At 47.3% G+C, this 21,623-nt stretch overlaps 1 protein-coding gene across 4 annotated transcripts in view; it reads left to right on the top strand.

Annotated features, from left to right (window-relative positions):
• LOC142585268 (hepatocyte growth factor receptor-like) overlaps positions 1-21,623 on the top strand; it is a 67,431-nt gene that overhangs the window by 17,294 nt on the left and 28,514 nt on the right. For all 4 annotated transcript variants that reach the window (XM_075695892.1, XM_075695890.1, XM_075695889.1 and 1 more), the window contains exons 2-4: positions 10,144-11,368; positions 15,353-15,532; positions 18,777-18,908. In XM_075695892.1, coding sequence (XP_075552007.1) covers positions 10,181-11,368; positions 15,353-15,532; positions 18,777-18,908 — 1,500 coding nt within the window. In that variant the 5' untranslated portion in view covers positions 10,144-10,180. The remainder of the gene's footprint in view (positions 1-10,143; positions 11,369-15,352; positions 15,533-18,776; positions 18,909-21,623) is intronic.

Below are 21,623 nucleotides of genomic sequence, written 5' to 3'. Positions count from 1 at the left end.
CTCGTAGGCCTAACACGGCTAAGCTTGGCTGGTGAAGGCTAGTAAAGTTGGTTTGCTCAAAACTAAGCGCAACTAATTGTTTGCTGCTTACAGAGAATAACCTCTAAATTGTACTTAAACGCGAATACACGCAAGTAAAAATTATTGTTCCTATCATAAAATGGTATATTTTATTTAATTATTTCTAATAGTTTTTCTTTGACGCCGTAGTGGCGCAGTCAGCGCAAGACGCTATCCGCAAACGTCAAACCCTATTCTAAAACTCTTCACTCCTACGTGCTCCAACGCTAACACCCGCAAAGCTCTTTGGGGCCCCAAACTATTGGGGCCCCTATTCTAAAACTCCCTAGTGCTAGCCTTTCCTCCTTCCCCACAAGAACTACTTCTCGTGCCCAGCAGCGCTACGTTAGATCCACTGAGTTACCGCGTCGGTATAGGAATGGATTGCTAGCACACAACTATTGGTTACGTGTTCCTTATCGATAAGCGATTCGATATCGATAAGGTATCGATACCTTATCGATAATCGTTATTGTGTAACACGGATGTATAGAGAGCGGTCTCAGTAATGCATCATCACGGGCACGCCTGACATTTATAGCTATTTTCAATCGATCAGCTTTGTAGAGATTTAGGTATATGCGCTTTGAAAGCCAACTGTGGAGATGAAATTTATTCGGAGCCTTTCACTGAGTCTCCGCGTTTCATCGGCCACGTGTTGTGTCAGGCCTCATCACGCAGTCAAAGGAGCTTGATATTATTGCTTGATGTTATCGCGAATACACGTATAAAGTGCTTCGAGTGGCCAGTCGCGTGGCAATTTTGCGTGTTAATTTAATTATTTAATTATGGGGTTTTGCATGCCAAGACCACTTTCTGATTATGAGGCACGCCGTAGTGGAGGACTCCGGAAATTTCGAACACCTGGGGTTCTTTAACGTGCACCTAAATCTAAGTACCACGGGTGTTTTCGCACTTCGCCCCCATCGAAGTGCGGCCGCCGTGGCCGGGATTCGACTTCGCGACTTCGTGCTCAGCAGCTCAACACCATAGCCACTGAGCAACCACGGCGGGTCACCGTCGTCCAACACGCCGTGTATTCGCGGGCTTCTCTCACGCTCGGAAATACACTTTAATGTAGCGCGTATTGAGCAACAGAAAGCTGTATCGGGAGTTTTTCATGCTGCTCTACAATTTTCTCATTGACACGTTTCATCTAAATATAGTTGATAAGTTAATTAATTAAAATAAACTGTGTAATTAGGCGGAACGCAAAAAATAATCTGAGTCTCTCCAAGCGACGGCAGACAAGATTACCTTGGTTCTGTCCAGCTACGTGGCATTCCCACAACTTTGGCTAAAGTGACGTGGGACACCCCGTATATATGCGATGTGAAAGTGGCAGCCGACGGGATATGCGTTTCACTTCTTTCGCTACGTCCACTTCCACTGGCTTAACCAACTGACAGGCGCCGATTACAGCCTTACCCTCGAAAGCTTTCCGTCGGATACGGCGGTTGCACTCGTCTGAAGCAACGGAACGTGCAAGTTGGAAGGAAAAAAAAAAAAAAGACCCCGGCGTGCGTGGCTGCCATCTGCCTCCCTGGCGAATTACGTGCACCGTTCCCTTCCGGCAGTTTATCTGGGCCAGCCGTATGCCGGTTCTTCGTTCGTTCGGTTTCGCGCAAACGTCTTTTTGCCTTATCGGCGAGCTCGCAGATCACGAGGCTGTCGGGACAGCCGGGAGCTGTACGTAGCACATTGATCGCGAAATATTTTCTCCACTCCGTCGGAGTTGCGTGCGGCGAGCGGCAGATACAAGCGTCCGCGTGGGCTCCACTTCCGGCCGGACGCGTATCGCGAGGTTCCGCCGACTTTTGCCCCGCGGCTTCCGCTCAGCCTGTTGCCGCCGAACGTCGCGGCGAGCGGAACGCGCAGCCAAGTGTGCCGCCCTTGAAGCGCCGTGGCACGCAAGAGTAGCGACAACGCCAACGGCTTTCGGAGTGTTTTCTTTTTCGACCGTTGGAGCGAAAGGGAACGCGCGCGTATGCACGTTACCTCGCCAAAACGGCGCAGCGCTGTCAGAACGGCACAAGGCAATCACCTCGAAAGAAGGGCCAGTGTTCGCTGCATGCCCTTGCAACGACTCGGCTAATCCAATATATTGACACTTTGCATGTGGCCTCACGTACGCCGTATTGGAGCCATGTTGGAGCTCGAGTGGTCCTCCACCGTACTGACTGCTCTCGCATAGGCCGACGTGTACGACGCGACGTGGCACGTTCAATGCGACGCGTTTATTTGCAACCTGTCGATACGTGATGGAAAGTGGCGGAACTTTGTGGAAACTCGTTGGACGCAGTTGTCGATACGATTAGTCGCTTGCCGGAGCGTGCTCTGAATCGCACCGCGTGTCTTCGGGGGCATGGCGAAGTGCGATGACGTCAGCGCAGGCCGTGTGCAGAAGATCTGTAGACGTTTGTCTGCAGTATTAATATGTGCGGTATGCCGTCGATTTCTGTGGGTTGCTGTACCGTGCGTAGACTATAATAGACAAGCAGTGGACTGCGCTTCCTCGGAAAGCCTAAGTAAAGGCTGCATCTCTGCAAGAACGTTTCAGCGTGTCCATACATTCGCATGCAAATAGCACCGACTCACCACCAGAGCTCGCGAAGCTGGCAGGTGGCCGGGGTGGTAGATGCGTAAGCGGTATACATATATTAGCACTTTTTTACCATTTATGTCAACGTGGTGTCTACAGCACGTCTATGATTAGGTGTAGGCAAAAGTGATATTGAAATACATATGGAAGTATTGTAAATTTCTAAGATGTCTGCAAACACTCATGTCTAAATCTCATTATATTAGAAAAAAAAAACCTAGGCCCGTATTCACAAAAACCTCTTCCGTTAAAACCGCTCGCAAGTGAAAATTCCAGCCAATGCTGATGATGAATGTATCATTAGCGTAGGCGGCCAGCCATTGGCAAAGAGCACTTTCAACCGAAAAGCTGTGCAAGTTCGCGCCAGCTGTTTCGCGGTGCGAATCAGCTTGGGCGATTGGCCGGCACTCTGGCCCTCGCCAATCACGACATCCGCGAAAACTGCTCATTCGCGCGAGACTTCGGAACCTGACCGTCTGACGATCAGACGCCAGTTACGCGTTCCGTCGTCGCTTTGCATCGTTTTTTGTTGCGGCTAGGCGCGTGCCGCGAAACAAGCAAAAACCGGTTTTCCACGCTGTTTTCTTTTTCACGTGCGCAAGCGAGGACAGGACGGCCAGTGAGGCTTGCCGTTAAAAGGCGGCTGGCGCGCCTTCTCCCCCCCCCTCCCCTTTTTCCTTCGTACCTCATTGAGAAGCATCACGCACGATTCATTCTTAGGACATGACGTCATCTTCGGCGTCCGCCCTTTTTCTTACCGGTGCGCACCCTCGATTGGTCATCGCGCAGCCTCCAGTCATCGCCGAGAAAGGATGGCTGCTGAAAAGTGCAACCGGTGCAACCCCAACTCGCTGGCGCCGCCGGTAGTGAGGTGAACGAACAAATCTGGCCCTCTGCGATGACGTCATGCTCGACTTGGGAAGCGAATACGCCGGTGGTATTCCTGGAATTTTGGCGGGAACGAACAAGAAAGAGGAGGGATGTGTTCGCGGACCGCTTCGTGTTTGTTTTCTACCATTGAGAGGTGAAAAAATATCGCGTCGAAACGTGCTGGAAATATGATTATGTGCGCGTTTTTCAGCGTCGGAAAAAGAAGAGAAACGCTTTTCGCTGCGGAGATTTCAATGTGTCACCACGCGTTCCCGAGCTACTATGCCGAAACAGATCGGAGTCACTAAACCCCACACGCCCGCAGTGTGATTCGCGGTGCTCAAAGGACAAAGGCTGCTCTTGTTGTATAGGCAGAGAGCAATTCACGAAGCTTTTTCGTTTCTCTCTCTCTCTCTATTATATATATATATATATATATATATATATATATATATATATATATATATATGTCATTTGCTGGCCGCCTTCGCTGATGATATGTTCAGAATCTGGATTGGCTGAAATTTTCTCTTGCGAACAATCCTAACGTGAGAGCTGTTTTTTTTTTTTTTTTGAATGGGTGGAGGGGGGGGGGGGGGTCCCGATGCATGAACTGCGCGAAGCGTTCGGGTTTCGAAGCGCATGTGCGCCTGCCTCGGTGCTGATTTGAGCCCGTATTCACAGAAACGTTCTTGCGCAAGTGCTGTTTGTAACAGCGCATGCTATAGCTATTCGTGATGCCGGACATATCATTAGCGTACTCGGCCGGCTAATAGCAAGCAGCACTTACAAATGAATATTTTTGCCAAATATGGCCCCCTTTCCTTCAGTGTAAGAGTTAGACAGCAAATTTTTTTGTTTAGAAGGCGAGCGTGTTGCACTCATTTCGAGACATTGCTTTAATGCACGAGGAACCGAGGCGCAATTTATGTGTACAATTAATCAAGGACCAACTTTTGGGCTGCACTCATTAAAGGAACGTACATTATAACTTGCGGTCGGATGCTGAATTCGCAAGAAAGAACTGTCGCAGAGAGACAGGCGACTTCCCTTGTAGACGTCAGGCAGATTTATTAAAAAGGAAAGGAAATGGTTACGCACCCATCCTTGTGAAATGAGCGGCAACGCTGATGCGATTAGCTGCAGTCTTTCCTTTGATTGCTTTGTCATTGGTAGTGGAGACGTTTTATATTGCATAGTGATTATTATTGCGACGGTTATAATGATGGCAGCAACGCACGCCACTGAGACAGAGTTGGGATACGTATCAAGCGCCGTGTGTTTATGAGAGTGATTGAGGCGCCATCTTTAACTGTTCTACATACATACATAACCAGTGGCACGTATACCCAGTGACCGAAGTTATCTACTATAGGCCAGACAGCAGCCAACAGCAAGTTGTGTGAGTGGAGTTTGCAGAAAAAAAAAATGTGCTAATCACATAAAGAAAGGAGAGAAGATAGGCTAATTTATTGTTCCTTTTTTTAACGAAAGAAAGACAGTGTTTGTGTAGCCAACATAGCTAATTTGATTCACCCGAAGTGAAGTATAGAACTTCAGGAGCCTGTATCAGCCGTTGATTCATTGCGTGCCAGGCAAATTATGTGTCAAATACACCTCGTCCCATCTGTTCCGCTTTTCGGAGGCGTCGTGCAAAGACGGTGTCATTTCAGTCCTTCTCCTAATGTATAGAGTATTCGTGACCTCTGATGTGTGGTATAGACGATAAAGCGGCCAAAGTAAGGCATAACTGATAAACTGTGAGAGCACAAACATCGGCAAGCTCACTGTCTCTGCAAATCTTGCCTTGCACTGTTTGCATTGTCGCCAGTGCAAACGCACGCCCTTGTTTTCGAAACGATTTCCCACGTACGCTAAGTCGTTATCTTCTCCCGAGGTCCCACGGCGTTATAACGACTGTACATGGGCCGATACTGTATATAGAGTACGAGGACAATGTCCAGTGACTCGCAAATAAGTTGTTCTCACGAAGACGGTGCGTGTGTATCCACAGCGAGATGCTTGCTGATGTCGCAGAAAATGAATTCAGAGCCGAAGGAATCGCAGAAGTCTATTCACTGACTGCTTGACTGACTGACTTTCTTTTTTTTTTCTCCGAAGACTAGGTCAAATCGCGAAGCTTTTTGTCTAGAAGAGCTGTTTGACCATTGGCAGCCGCGCTCACTAAACAGTACGTTAGCTGACGCCATTGGCCGGCATTACTTCTTGCGAATCTATCTAACTTAGGAACTGCTTCACGAATGGGGGCCGCAATTTATGTTTGTGCCACGCCAGTCCGAGGTACGTTATGTGGTTCGGCGGGTGAAAGTGAAATGATCAGCAGAACAGAAACACGCAGAGAACAGGCGTCCTTTTGATCCCGCAATAAGCGCCGGCCGAATCACTTCTCTGAAAGAAGGGAAAGAAAAATAGCTTTAGTTGGGAGAGAATTAAGTCCCGTCGGACGGAACAAAACGGCCTGAGCCCCTCCGAAAACAGTGACAGCATGCATCAATCATCGGTGAAACGGCAGCTCTTGCGAAAGGTCTAAGCAATGCCCTGGCTTTGTGCGGCAATACATGCCCGAATTAACGCATAGCAGGCTCCGAAGCGGCTCGGCTATAAAACACACATCCCCCGTCCCGCCCTCTCTGCTTTGTTGCAAACATAAGAGCGAACCTTTCACCCCCACGACCCTCCACCCCACAACCTCTTCTTCTTCCCTCCAGCTCGATACTATCTGGCTTTGCGGTGGGGTCATAAGTGGTTGCGCTGTATAAGTTATCTGCATTCAAAAACAGCTCTCAATCACGTGTTGTGTGCAGTACTGCCAAGCCTGGCTCAGTGAAAAGTTGCTGGTAGTATACTTTCCTGTATGGGGCGTTGGGGTTGAGGGGGTGCGGGGAGGAGGTGTTACGGGACATTGCAGCACAGTCAGCCTTCGATCTATGGAAATTCGGTTTAACGAAGGTTATAAGGCTTAATGCTTCAAAATCCTCCAAATAACGAACATAATTCAATGTGTCGCCCGATTTAACGAAGCCTTCGGGAAAAAATATGGTTAATATGCTTGGGTACGCAATGCTCCAGGTCTGGTCGCGGACACCAGTGACCTATTTAGAAGGTTTGCTGCTCCTATGAAAAAACACGTACAAGACGTGCTCCAAGTGGGCTCGCTGTCTACGGCAAGTGTTTACGCAGACAAAAATGACATCTATTTTGCTCTCGACTACGTAGTATAACATCAGTCGCACGAGCGTTTGGAGTGTTTTATATTTAATGAAAATCTCGATTTAACGAAATTAAATCTCAAAGTCCAGTCGTTAAACGGGCGATTAACTAATGATCATTGTACAACCTGTACTCTAGTTGGTAGAGCTTCATGTTAACAAACGGTGCGAGGAAAGGAGAGACGCAATAAGAGAGGATGGCGTGGATTGAGACGAGAAACAACGCCGATGTATATCAAATGAAATAACAGTATCGATATATAACTCATGGTCTATGAAATACGCCATATCGCGGGATGCTCCGACTCTTTAACGCGCACCTGGATCTCAGTACACGAACGTTCTTTTTTTTTTTGCATTCCGAACTCACCCGAATGCATGCGCAGAACGCATACAGTCACTGAAGCACAGTGGCGGGAAAGCCGAATATTTCCCCACGCTACGTTATTCTTTTGCGTTTCTTCATGAGTTTGATTCGAGTTCCGTCAGTCGTAGCTGCTATATACCTCCTCACTCTCTTGACCAATGCCAGCTGACAAAGAGAGAGATATAGAGAGAAAGTAAGTGAGTTAGAGACGAGATCGTTGTTGTTGAAGAACAGTGTTTCTATGACATGCCGCTCTGCTCGGAAAGGGCGAAAGGGCACAGAAAAGTAAAAATGGCCGAAATATCGCAAGCTCGATTGCGCGGCTGAAGTTTTGGTGGCATTTTACTAGCTGCCGTGTACCGGCTGTGTGTTTTTTTTTTTTTCGGAACGTTGGGCGCCTTATGATGGGACTTCGTTTTTTACTATAGTAGGCACAACAACGCGTACACAGTGTCATCTGATATGAAAGGAAACTGATACTTGGTACCGATGCAGTGGTTGTACTGCCTAAGTGCATGTTACCTCATCGTCACTGGCTGATACTTGCTAAGTACACGTCCGGTGAAACAACCTGGCCTTTGGTGCTACTACACGTGCGCAAAAACGTCGACATACGATCTCGAATGAAAAATCTGTTCCTAGTTGGCCTGTACTGTTGTTATGCCTGCCATTTTGAATCATCAATATCTGTTTTATCTCATACACTTTGCGTCTGTCTGTCTGTCTGTCTGCCTGTACTAACTAACAAACAAACAAACAAACAAACAAACAAACAAACAAACAAACAAACAAACAAACAAACAAACAAACAAACAAAACTAGAGACAGGGAGAGATAAAAAGAAGGCAGGGATGTTAACCGGTCAAGAGTCCTTGCTGTTGGCTACCCTGCACTGAGGGAAGGGAGAAGGGGAATAGACAGAAGGGAGAGTGACCAACTAAAAAGAACCGACATGCCAAGGGTAGGGGGAACAAAAGTTGAGCGTTGCAGAATATAGATGTATCTTCGCCGTCCAGGTCAAGTATCGAGTGGAGCCGCTGCTGCAGCGAACTTGATGCGCCCTCAGGCCCGTGACGTTACCCAAACACGCGCTGAATAGCACAGGAGGCGGCATGTGGGCGAGCATCCAGGTCGGCCTCACTATCGGGGTCCCACAAAAGAGGAGGAGAAGGCGTGCCGCGGGCTTGTGTAACTTGTTGCTTTCCCGCTGCACTTGAGCGCGAGTCGATGACCCCGGCCGGAACCGTACGGGGCGTCGGAGTCTGGGCCTCCGCCGGCGTAGCGGAGCGCCCAGATGCCGCGTGTTTCCTTCAGCGCGTTTCGAGCACGTGTTCTGATCGTGGTTGCGAGGCGCGGTTCCGGAGATGCTGCTTTGCTGCGTGGCCAGTTGTCTCCACCGAAGACAGACCTTGTATAACAGCAGCTGCGTACCATTTTTTTCCGCGGGCCAGCTCTCACGTGGAAGGCGCACTCAAAATCGAAGCTTTCGCAGTGAGCCCTTCCATGCAGACTTTGCTCACCGTGGTTGCTGCTGCTGTCTTGAGGAACAGCGTGTCGGTTTCCATGAGGCCAAAGACACAGGAAGGACACCCGCGAAGAATCACCGACCTTACCCCTGTCTTCCGCGTCGTATACTCCTCTCTGCGCACGCCTCTCCTCAGCGTTCTTACCTCTACAAGCATTTTGACAAATTGGCTTCGTCCTCGCGACGTCACTGCGTCGACGTTTCACTGTGTGCAGTCGATCGTCTGAAATTCTCTTTTGTACTTCCGTGTAGGTTGTGAAACGGTGTAATAAACGTCAACATTGCGTGACATTAAAGTTGTGGCCTGCCAGGGTGCATAAATATTGCGCAAGGTGTCGCGTCGCGTGGGATGGCAATAAAGACAATTTTGCGCGTCGCATATATGTTTTATGGCAGTTACTTGACCGCTTCACGAAAACTTCGCTTCAGAGAGATTCCAATATGTAAGTTACGATGCATCTGCATGTACATTATTTTCTTTTTGTCCTGTTATTCGTTCAAGCTTTGTCAAACTTGTTGACTTTGAGCTCATAGGTTGCTTTTGAGTACTCTTGCTTCCCTTGAATAGACTGGATGACAGGCCATTTACAGAAGCAAAGATCTTGGGAGCCTGGCCTCAGTTCATTAGCCCAGAAAGCAGTTCGAGTGCTCCTTCGCTACCTGAAGGCAACAGACTTGAGTGCCCGACGATAGACATCCTACACCTAACTTAGCGCATGTGAAAGTGCGGTATAGACTCATGTTTTCTTTCTCTCTCTCTTTCACTCCCATTCCCCTCCCCACGTGTAGGGTAGAAAACTGGTCTCAGTCTGGTTAACCTCCCTGACTTTCCTTCTTCCCTCTCTCTCTGTCTCTTGCTTCCCTAGCCAGTTTTATTGCCTCCTTGACGAGGTAGTCGTCATTTTGTCATTTGCTGCACAGTGCACGGAATGCATACTGAAACCAGATGTCTGTACGTACAGTCACGAGCAAAAGTATAGAGACCACAGATGATGCGAAAAGATTTTCTTTCTTTCTTTCTTTCTTTCTTTCTTTCTTTCTTTCTTTCTTTCTTTCTTTCTTTCTTTCTTTCTTTCTTTCTTTCTTGAAGTGGTACAGACTATGTCAGCGTGTTCGAGCAATGCAATGCACCGACAGTATTCCACGTTGCACGTCCACTCTGAACATCATGTTAACGTTTACAGCAGCAGCTCCATTTTCTATTAGCGCGACTTCCTAAAGTGCTTTCAGTTTATAGGTTATAGGCCAGCCAGTCAACGACAACAGAGCGATAATAGCGAGTGATAAAGAATAGTGAAAGTGAGTGGGCACCGGAAAGCATAGCCATGGTAACGAAGCGTGCGAACGCACGCAGTGTGAACCCGAAATAACGCTATAGCGTGCATGCGCGTCGAACGTTGTGGAGAGAATTGTAATAAAGAAATGGGAAGAGCGAGAACGACTCGCGCAATTGTGCTCATTTTGACAATTTTATTCTTGCCTTTCGCAGGGATGGCCCGCAATTTCGAATCCTTCTACAGCCGGTTATGACCTTCGTGAACGGTGCAAAGCACTCCGCCGTTCGTCGAACCAGCTCAACGATGGCACATCGTACGGCGGGGTCGAGATCGTCGTCGGTGTTGCTCCTTCGGGCCGTGGCGTTGTTAGCATGCGCTTTCACGGGAAGCACTGCTGACATCAGAGACTTCCGGGCCCCTGGGGGTCCCGTGCAAAACGTGATATACTTTACGTCGCCCGGGAAAGGTCACGCAGTGATCGTCGGCGGACGAAACGCTCTTTACAAGCTCTCCGCGGACAATTTCTCGCTCGAGGCTACTTACAGCACGGGTCCCGAAAGTGACAGCCCGCAGTGCCGTCCGGATCCCTTGGAGTGCAACCACAGCAGGACCGACACGGACAACGACAACCGAATCCTGCTCCAGTTGGGCACCAATGCGTTGGTGCTGGCCTGCGGGAGCACGTCGCAGGGCATCTGCGCGTTCCATAAACCGCTGAGCGACTTGAACATCAGCCGGACGATGGACAAGAAACTGGTGGTCAACTACGTCGCTTCGAGAGACAGCACCGCCGCCTTCTTCGGTGGCCCCAGAAAAGCGGGGGTGTTGTTCGTCGGGTCCAGATACGACGACAGGCCCCTGGAGTACCACCCGTACGCCGTGTCCGCCAGGGTACTGGGATCATCCAACTCGTTCAAACTCCGCGCGCTCAAGCGCAATGCGGTGTCGTTCGTGAACGTCATCGAGCGCCTGAAGAAGTCGTACCGCATCAGCTACGTGTACGGTTTCAGCCACAACGGATTCGCCTACTTCGTGACCGTGCAGAACAAGGGCGCTTCCCTGGAGGCCTTCGAGACGCGGCTGGTGCGTGTGTGCGAGAGCGACGATACCTTCCTCACTTACATGGAGATGCCCATCGAGTGCCCCAAGGACGCCGGTCTGCGGTACACCATCGCCACCAGCGCGTCGCTGGGGCCCTCGGGCATGTCGAACACGGGCAACGAGACCAAGGTGCTCGCCGTGGCCTTCGGCAGTCCCTTCGGCGGCCGCATGGACGTCAACGATCCGAGCCAGGGCTCGGCGCTGTGCTTCTTCGACATGGGACGCGTCGAAGACGCGTTCCGCGAAACCATCGAGAACTGCAACGAGGGCAAGGTCAAGGCCAAGCTGTCGCGCCTTTTCCACAACGACCAGTCGGAGCTGAAGTGCACGCGTTACGTAAGTGAAACGTTCGATTGCTTAATCGCCACTGGCTGCTTCTTGGCGCTTGTCGCGTTCACAAAAGCGTCGTATGTTGCGCGCCAGTTGACAAGAAGACATGCGATTCAGAGCGCGCGTCCTGGGCGCTACAAAGCTCGCGCGGCTGGCAAAACAAAACAAAAAAAAGTGCATATATCCAGTGATTCTTTCACCGCCCCGAAACGATTGACCGGTGTACGAACTCGATCATGATGTACATAAGGACCGTGTACAGAGAACTCTTATGCAGACAGAGTTTGCGAAGCGGCGAGGGATCCCGACCTTGAGGTCGATCTTATATAAGTAACTATTTTTACGGGAATTTTGTTCTCGTGGATCACGAGAAGGGAATTCCGAGATGAACAAAAAATGGGTTGCAGCACATATGGCAGGTACTGCCAACTCGTGACTGGCAGCTTATACTATGTCCTTGAAACGAAAAAAGTGTGCATTCGTTGCAGTCTACCGCCACTATAACAAGTGGGGCAGGAACAATTACAGGGAAGGCTGAGAAGAAGCTGAGGCCAACGCAACGAGGGACGGAATGATAAATGACAGCAATAACGTTAAGCGGCAGGAAGGCAGCGGTGTAGACTAGCAATTGAAAACGGACGTATTTGAGATTAAGAGGACGAGATGGATTTGGGAAGGCCATGTAATCCGTGGTGGAGATGACTGGTAGTCTATTAGACCGAGGAACAGAATGTGTGTCAAGAAGAGGGAAACACAATTGAAGTCGGCAGGGGACTAGAAATGAGTAAATTCGCAGGCATAGGGAGTCAGCTGATGCGAGACACGACTAAGAGCGGATATCGCTGACAGATCGCCTTTGTCATGCAGTGAACATAAATTAGACTGACGATGATTATGATGAACGCATGAGGCAAACTAGAAGCATATTTATTTATTTATTCACAACACCTAACAGGCCCATTGAATGGCATTAAGTAAGGGGGGCAACATTAATTACATAACGGAAAAATAGCAAAGTGCGACATCGTGGTACAATATTAACACGTAACGAATTTAGGTTATCACAGGATGTTTCACGATTAGAGATGGATGCAATGTGATCCGGGAGGCATTTCCAATGTGCAACAGCTCTAGGTATAGTGGTGATGGGTTAAATGACTGCGTTTGACCAGGAATGCGCGTGAAACTAAGTGCGTTGTGAATGCGTCGAGATGTGCGCACCGGAGCACGAAGTGGCAAATAGTGAATGTTATTACTAGAAATATACCGGTGAAACAGACACAAAAGAGCAATGACGCGGTGATATCTCCCGATGACTGAAATCAAGGTCTTGTTTTATTCGCGTAATGCTTGAATGATAGTCGTAATTGCTAGAAATGAATCTGGCTGCCCTATTATGAACGGTTGCCAACACACAGATGAGATAATGTTGATATGGTGACCATGTGGATGAAGCGCACTCTAGTTGTCGGCGAACGTAAGCAAGATATGCTAATTTTCGTACATTAGAAGGCGCGTTGCGCAAGTTTCTACGCAGGTAGCCCGAGAGATTGAGAAGCTTTGGATGAGACAGCTGCCACATGTGTTGTTCAGGATAAGTTCGATGAAAGGTAAACGCCGAGATGTTTGTACGATGGGGCTGTCGAAACTACGGTATTATTAATCGAATAGTTGAACACTGAGTTAGTGCGCTTTCGACTAAACGAGATTAACTTGCATTTGGAGGCGTTAAAGGTCATCTGCCAAGTTACGCACCATCAATAGTTAGTTCAAGGTCACTTTGGAGAGTAGAATGATCATCGAAACATTTAACGTTGCGGTAGATGACGCAGTCGGCAATGAACAACCTAACTGAGGATGAAAGGTTAGCGGGCAAGTCATTGATGAATATTAAGAAGAGTAATGGACCTAGCATACTGCATTGAGGGACGCCGGATGTGACATCGCGAAGGCTATAGACGAAATGTTGTTGACCACAGCAAATTGCTGACGCGAAGACAAGGAGCTACGTAGCCAAGACAGTGTTAATGAATCAGTACAAAGGGCACACAATTTGGAAGTCAAACGGCAATGAGGTACAGTATCGAACGCCTTAGCGAAATCAAGAAAGAGGCAATCGGTTTGATGGTTAGTCTTATGTTAAAGTGAAGTTCAGTCGTGAATTCAAATAACTGAGTGTCACGTGAGTAGCCTTTTCTGAAGCCATGCTGATTAGAGGAAAAAAAAAGTTATTTGGTTCAAGGTGAACGTGGATATGAGAAGCTATACTGTGTTCAAGTAATTTACAGCATATGCATGTTAGTGAAATGGGTCGATAATTACGGGGCGAGTGCTTGTCACCGGATTTAAATAGGGGAACCGCCTTACCAATCTTCCAGTCCTTAGGCAGCTCACCTGATGATAAAGACTGGTTAAAGAGGTGACACAGAAAGCGACTGGAAATATCAGTAGTGTTCTTCAGTATTTTAGAGTTGATGTGATCAATGCCAGATGAAGTAGAAACTTCAAGATTCGTGATGAGGTTCGCGACACCTTCGGCAGTGATGATGATCGGAGCCATGAGAGGGGAGGGTTGTTTAGGATCAAACTGCACATTGTAACAATCTTCCTGTGTAAAAATAGATGCGGAATATGCATTGAAAGCAACCGCATAATCTTCATCAGAAAGCGGAATTTCTTTTGCGTCATGTATTGTAATTGTTTGCCAGAATTATTTTGTATTATTTCTTATAAGTGCGGGCAAGTCCTGCGAATAATATTTTTTTCTTGGCTGCGCCCAATGCTTTACAGTAAGCTTGTAAGGAATACTTGTATTTATCCCAGTAGCACGCAAAATTCCTACGTTTCGCACTATTGTAGAAACGTTTCTTTTTATTTCATGCTGTTCGAAGTTGTTTGGCAAACCAAGTGTTAGTTTTATCGTTGGATTTAGAGATTAGCGGCACATACTTGTCAACGAACTCTAATATGTTCTGCTTAAAAAGAACCCGATTCTCATTCAGGGTTCGGGAGGCAAACAATGACACAAAAGATTCGTTATAAAGAACTTCTAGTTCGGTGTTGAATCTATCGTAATTATCACGGTTGTAATCCCGAATAGTTTTAGTCGCTGAACCTGCAAAAGTTAAAGGTAGATTAATTTGGAAATTAAGGAGCTTGTGGTCGCTAAATCCGTCTATGTAAGAAATCGGACCAGTAATCTGGTCCAGGGAACAGTTATCATCTTTGCCTGAGTCTCCGCCCTATTGTCAGACTAAAGGCGGTGAGTGAGTGAGTGAAGAAACTTTGTTGTGATTGCCTGCAGAACGGTTAGCCTTCCCCTGTTAGGGAGGCGTTACCCTGACGCAGCCATGACGTCTTCGCGGCGTGTGGCGCCTCTACTTCGGCCGCGGCCGCACTACTCCCTTTGGTCGACCGCGCCTGCCCCTCTTTTGGAGTGGCAGCCTCCCTCCGGTTTCGCTCGGTCGTTGCCTTTCGAGAGCCGCCGAGATCTGCTGGACGGCCTGGGTTTGGACACCTTGGTCATAGCATCTCGTTGCGGCCTCGAGCAGCGGCGGGATCGTTGTTATTGTTACATCCAGTCGCGTCACATCCAGCCGCGTCACATCAAGGCTTTGTGTCGATCCTCACTCTCTTGCACGCGTAATCATGCGAACGACAACTAAAATTTGGAGTCAGAGATCTCGGAGCACAGATGTGGAAAAATTCTTCCAAGTGAAGCTGTGTAGAAACACGACCGCCTCCAACTTTTCGATAAACATACACACTTACTGCAGTCAATAAAAAGTTAATTATTCAATTGTAGTTAATTGGGTTGCTGACAGCGATAATTATCATCTCACTTTGTGTCCCCATGGCCGCAGAACTTATTTGCACAGGTGGTCTTCGCGCGCCTCCCAGTGCCTAACTTTAAGAAAACGATAAAGCTTAATTTTGAACACCCGGTATATACGCGCAATGCTGAACCACCTCATTACATTGCTCTACTAGGAGCCAAGCGATGACTTCCTGTGCTCTCCCGGTGTGAACAACTACATCGAAGGCATGCTTCCGCTCGTCGGCAGAGCGGCCATCGTCTTGGACAAAAGACTGGCGACAGCCGTCACCGTTATGCAGCAGAATAGCACCACTATCATATGGGTGGGCGACCACCTGGGATTCCTATACAAGGTATGTGCAAAGAAAAGTGGAGGCTGGCATGTCTTGTGTGCACTGGCGAATGAATGAATGAATGAATGAATGAATGAATGAATGAATGAATGAATGAATGCTTTATTTGGCTATCTACGACGCGCTCTCGCTTGTTGGCTGCATAAATGCAGAGCAAAGTGACTTCCCTACAGTGGGTTAGCTTACAGGGCCTATCATCGTAGGGCAGAAAGATGGCCGTTGTGCGCAAGGATTTGCGCCAGGTGTTCATTCTGGCTCTGACGAGTGGGTATTTTAGAAGATCCACAGCGCAGTTTCCCCCGTGTCTAGTTGGAGGTCGACTAGCGTGCGTTGGTTTTTCTTTATAAAAGCAGCTAAGCTTGAATCATGAATTGGACATACCGAGAGGATGCTTTGCTTTGAATTAAAATAAATTATGGGGTTTTACGTGCCAAAACCACGTTCTGATTATGAGGCACGCCGTAGTGGGGGACTCCGGAAACTCCGACCACCTGGGGTTCTTTAACTTAGACCTAAATCTAAATACCCGGGTGTTTTCGCATTTCGCCCCCATCGAAATGCGGCCGCTGTGACCGGGATTCGATCCCGCGACCTCGTGCTTCGCAGCCCAACACCATCGCCACTAAGCAACCACGGCGGGTTGTGCTTTGAATGGTCGGATAGTTTTGTAGGGACCGGCCAGGTGGACGAAATTTCCTGAGATAGGTAGTCGAGGCATCGCTTTTTAAAACAGCACGAAGCTACAAGAGTAGATGTAGTTGTACAGCGATTGTGTTGACAAGGGGGTCAGTGGTGCCAGGCTCGATTGTCGCACCATAACGAACTTGAATGAGAAGTATTCTTTAGCTACCTTCCAGAACTTTGTTTTTTTTTTTACGTCGTCGGTGTAACCTGCGAGCTGCTGTTCGTTGTTTAGCGAAGAGATGTTTTACCGTGACGCCATGCGCACTCTCCTCTCGTGTACACCAGATGGCGCGTTTAGCTTAGCGTTGCCCGTTCTACGTCGGATTGCGTTATTACTTCAGCAGCGAGGACTTCTTTCTGTAGAATCCGGTCGGGTCTTGTTTGTATGTTCGTGCCACCCACAGACAGATGCCATCTTTCTCTCTTGGTTCTGGGGTGCAACGGCAACACTTAACGGAGGACATATACTTAGTTCAGTGCGTGTGAATAGTGTTTGTGAGAGACATGTGCGAGTTGCGATGAACATGTGCAGACGCAAGCAGTCATTTCGTATAGCTGTGATGTACATTATAAATGCGTGCATGTCTTTCTTTCTTTCTTTTTTTTCTTTCTTTCTTTTCGTGCGTTGACTGATATTAACTTGCTTTTATTTGATGTGATTGTAATTTCTGCAGTGTAACTGGTTGCACATTTAGGGGCTGCTGTTCCGTGTGCTCTGACTGTGTGTATGCCTTGTTGCCGAATTTTTGCGTGAAGTTGCCGGCTATACATGGAATATTTTGTTTTATTCATGCGGTCTTCTTTTCTTACGCGTCTTCTCTTTTACTTTTCTTTATATTTTTAGCGACTTGATATACTGGCCATTCTGGGATAGCAGGCCTTCTTCGGTGGTCATTCTCCCAAGTTTTCTTCCTCCGTGAAATGCGGCTTTACCGCATTGCACTTAGGTACCATACAGCGATACAGCTTCAAATGGGCTGTTTATTACATGATTATAAGGCCACAATTATAGCGTTATATTTCAGAGGCTGCTGTCCCAAAGACTTACGGTCAATAAAGGAACACTCTACGCTAAATTAAATAAATGAGCTGAGAAGTACATACACATTTGCATACGGCAAGTGAAAGGTTGAGTGTATTTAGGGCTCTTATACCGCAGCGACGATTATTCTTTCGTTAATCAGTGCCCACATGCTAGCAGCGCAAGACGATGTCAAAGTCATGAGTTATTCTGGCAAGAAGACTCATTATGAGCAGCCCACTGTGCAAGTTTCAAGTTGTACAGGGAGGCATGATGCGGCGTGGTGATTTCAAAGATAGCTCTTGCATAACGATGAAGAAAGAAAGAAAGAAAGAAAGAAAGAAAGAAAGAAAGAAAGAAAGAAAGAAAGAAAGAAAGAAAAATGAAAAACAAACTGAAAAGCGGTATCTGGTAGCAAGCGTTAAACATTCAGTGCACGTTATTAAAAAAAAGAATAGTATTTATTCAAATGCCTTTCTTTACGAACATTGCGCAGTTTTTCATTACAATCTCATGAACAAATCCATGTCCTCTTGTTCTGCCTCGGCAGCTTGTTCGAATGGTGTCGTTGTACGTTGTGCCGTAGTACGGAACGCGGCCGTAGAGGTCTTGGAGGTAACATTTATTCTTATGGCGATCAACGCGGCGAGTGAATATATGGCGGGAGTGGTAAAACAATAAACTTACTAACTTGAGATCATATCGCGGACCAATTCTGGGAGAAGTTGCGATAAGGGACCTGGTTTATACTTTACGATCTTTTTTTCTCTTGCGAATGGTATCGTGAACGTTGCAAAAATACGAAAAAATAGAAGACTACATACACCCTAAGTTTACAGCCGCCGATTAGAGAGGCCCAGTTCGTTATTACGCATTATTGCGCCACACTACGCACCCACCATCGAGTCGCCCCGTCGGTCTGGAGCGCTCTTCGGCCGCGTCACTGTATGCTATTACCTGCTATTACCTGTTATTACCTGCGCTATTGTACATACTTTATGAAACTTCTTCATATACTCCTGGTCTCCTCCTTCTAGAGTCCCGTCTCTCGTCTTCGATCCCGAGTCACAATAGTGTATATATTTCTACAGTTTGCGAAGGCCGCACTTCTGAATCGCGCTCTTTTGGACGCTAGCAAATGCCTTTCACGTAAGAAAAAAAAAAAAAGAAAAGGTGGACAATGTGTGTATTGGCCGAACACATTATGCGTGCACTTCACCGATCATTTATGAGCTTGCTCTTCAATGATGCCAAATCTGTCGTGCCCCGTTGCGGCATAGTGCTGAAAAATTTTGCCGGGTCGGCTGTATTTGCGCATCACAAATACGTTCGGCGTCAAACGTTTACCGACCGCAGTATAAGGCAGAACGTTGAGTTTCCGAACAGTTTGAGACCGCCAGACACCGAAACAGTGCTACGCTACCTATTGCAACTTATACTCAACTTAATTAAAAAGAAAGGCCCGCGGTTCCTAATGTTGTCAGGCTGACTGTGCCTACGTTTAACGCGTCCACCCGTCTAACGTTCTTTTCTCTGCAGTACATGTTGAAGGGAGAGTCGTCGAAGCTGCTCTTCTCGATGGACCTCTCGAACGGCGAAGGTACCCCCGTAGGGAAGAGCACGGCTGTGGACAGCAATGGAATGTACGGTTACTTCCTGGTGGGCGACAGGGTCAGTACACCCGGCCGTTTCTTTACCTTTTTCCCAATTATATTTTTTCAGCGAGTGTTTGTATGATGTTTGCTTTGCAATGGAGAATCTGAACAGCGGCGCCAGCGTTGAGCAGTGTTTCGTTGTTCCTTCAGTTGCGTCTTACAAGTCACTGGAAAAACAATAACCAGAATGGGAGAACAGAGGGGGCTTGAATTTCACTTACAGCCACCGGAACCAATCAGAAAAGGAGTCAAGGAAAGCATAGCAGAAAAAACTGTCTTGAATGAATGGACGTTAAATTTGTGTTAAGCCTAATATACATGCTTAATGAAGAAAAAAGGCAAACGAATGCGTAAGACGAGAAAACAAATTTGTCTGTCTTTTCTTGTCCTGGATGAAACCGCACGTGCTCGATACCATTAAATAAAAAAAAAACGCTAATAGATAGTTCTGGCGAAGTCAACATTTATTGCCGCACTGTCACAGTTTATGAACAAAGAGAAAATCCAACAGGAGGAGTGTTTAGTATAGTTGAGATTCAGAACTGGTTTGTTCCCTTCGCTTATACTCCTCGTGTCGAGGCTCACGTAAGCGCTGCGTTTCTAACGCTAAACGCACGTGCACATCTTCCGGATTGAAACGCCGTGAATTGCTCTCAATATAGGAACGCAAAGCAGCGAAATTTTCCCATTTCTCGTGTCTATTACTACCGCCGCCAGTAATTCAGCGCATACTAAGCAGCTAGCAGTGCACTTAGGCGCGCCATATTTTCTCTTTTCGCCAATTAGCGAAGGCACAAGGCACCACTGCATGAAACACCGACTCGAAATTTCTTATCGCTCAGCTGTACACTGACGGGCAGAACTTGCAGTCATCCGTGCAAGAATTACTTTCTAAGCCGCCGCCCCCACCCCCTCCCCCAAAAGAAAAGAAAGAAAGAAAGAAGGAAGCATTTACGTGCACACATGGCGCACGTCGTGATTGAAAGAAACGTCGGGGGCCTCGCAGTCGGCAACTACCATCAAATGCAAATCCTTGTAAACGACCTTTTGTTGAAGAACGGCAGCGAAGTAATTTCCGAGGCGGACGACAAGTTAGATGCAGTGAATTTCTGAGGGGACGGAACAGATCCGCTGCTTTCAAAGCATAGGTTTCAGCGAGCTGGCCGTTTCTATTACGGATTGTCTGTATAATTATGCCGTAAGCACGTTCGCCAGGTTGTCGTGTCGTCGTTTTAGTTCCTTTTCTCTTTTGTTCACGAACAAGCCAAAATTCTCTCCATCTTGAAGTTGCGTGCATTGTCTCCCTTACAACAGTTTGTTCTCTCGATCTCTCTTTCCCTTTACTCACGTAGTCTGTAAGCGTTGATCGTTCTCTCAGTGAATGTTATCCTGTTGCCGCATTGTACACTGTACACAATGGGCAGCTTCTTGCGAACAATATCATATTGTGTTTCATTTTGAGGGAGAAAGAAAAACGAGGAAAGAAAATAAACAAATAAAGTATGAACGAAAGAGAAAAGAGTGAAGTAAAGTAGAACATACTGAACAGAGGGCCAAATATGTGGAGTCATATAATAATTTTTCTTTCTTTGCCCGGAAGCTTTCACTGAAAAAAGAACAAGAAAAACAGAAAAAGAAACAAACAAACCGACAGCTCGATCTTTGTTACAATGTGTGCATTAGCGCGAAAATTCAGGGTATGAGGAAAGCTCGTCTAGTCTGGGATGATCACGGCACGGTCGCGTAAGAAAGACATGGACATCGACCACATAAGATATTAGGGGCAAAACTCGCAAGTCATTTCGTTCGTAAATGCTCTATGCTATTTGCCGGCCACCTTCGCTAATAATATGCCTCCCAGCATCAGGCTCGGCTGGAATTTCTCTCTTACGAACAACTCCAGCGTAAGAGCTTTTTGTTAATACAGACCTAGAAGTTTAAAAACAAATACAAAATACGTTTCGGCTGGACCGGTGCTCACAGTCGTGTAGTACATTATGCTCGCACATTGTAGTAATTGCGAAAGGAAAAACAAGCGCACTTGTTGCGGACCAAGAACCAAGGAAACAACAACATCGTATCGCTAAACTGATGGTTCAAATGGTGTATCCTTGTGATTGTGCGAACTTTGGAAGCGTTCTACTACCCTACATACTCCTACATCACATACAATTGTGCTTTTCTGTGGCGTACAAGAATGAAAAGAAAAAAAAATCTTTTATGCGTAAATACAAAGGCTAGTAGTTAAGATTGACTTCAGCGCATTGTGTCATCATTCAGGAGTAACGTAACAGCGGTGGCGTAAAAAAGAAAGGAGAAACGACTTGTATAAAAATCTCCGCACATATGATGTCAGTCGACACGCATGTGCTACGGTGTGAACGAGTCTCTGGACAGTGATTGCATGTAACAACTGACGGGTGGCTTGACATGTTGCAAACGCCAGCGACTTCTGCTGTTTGACGTTGACATAGGGCCCTCGCGGTGCTTGCGACGTGTAAGAAACACCGAATAGAGAGAAAAGTAAAGCTCATGCCGTGAAAAAAGTGAATGGCGAAGTGGTCTTATCTGGGGCGAGCGCGACGACGATAATTGTGTTCGCACTGTGCAAAGAAAAAAAAAGAAAGAAAGAAAGGCGGCGTGTTCGCAGGCCTCTCTGCAGTTCAAAAGGACCGTGGCGACTGAGTGGCAACTGAGGAGGACAGAGGATAGCAGGAGATAGCGTCAGAGA

Source organism: Dermacentor variabilis, chromosome 6 (assembly GCF_050947875.1).
Source record: "Dermacentor variabilis isolate Ectoservices chromosome 6, ASM5094787v1, whole genome shotgun sequence".
NCBI classification, from domain to species: Eukaryota; Metazoa; Arthropoda; class Arachnida; order Ixodida; family Ixodidae; genus Dermacentor; species Dermacentor variabilis.
This window is presented reverse-complemented; position numbering and strand designations above follow the sequence as displayed.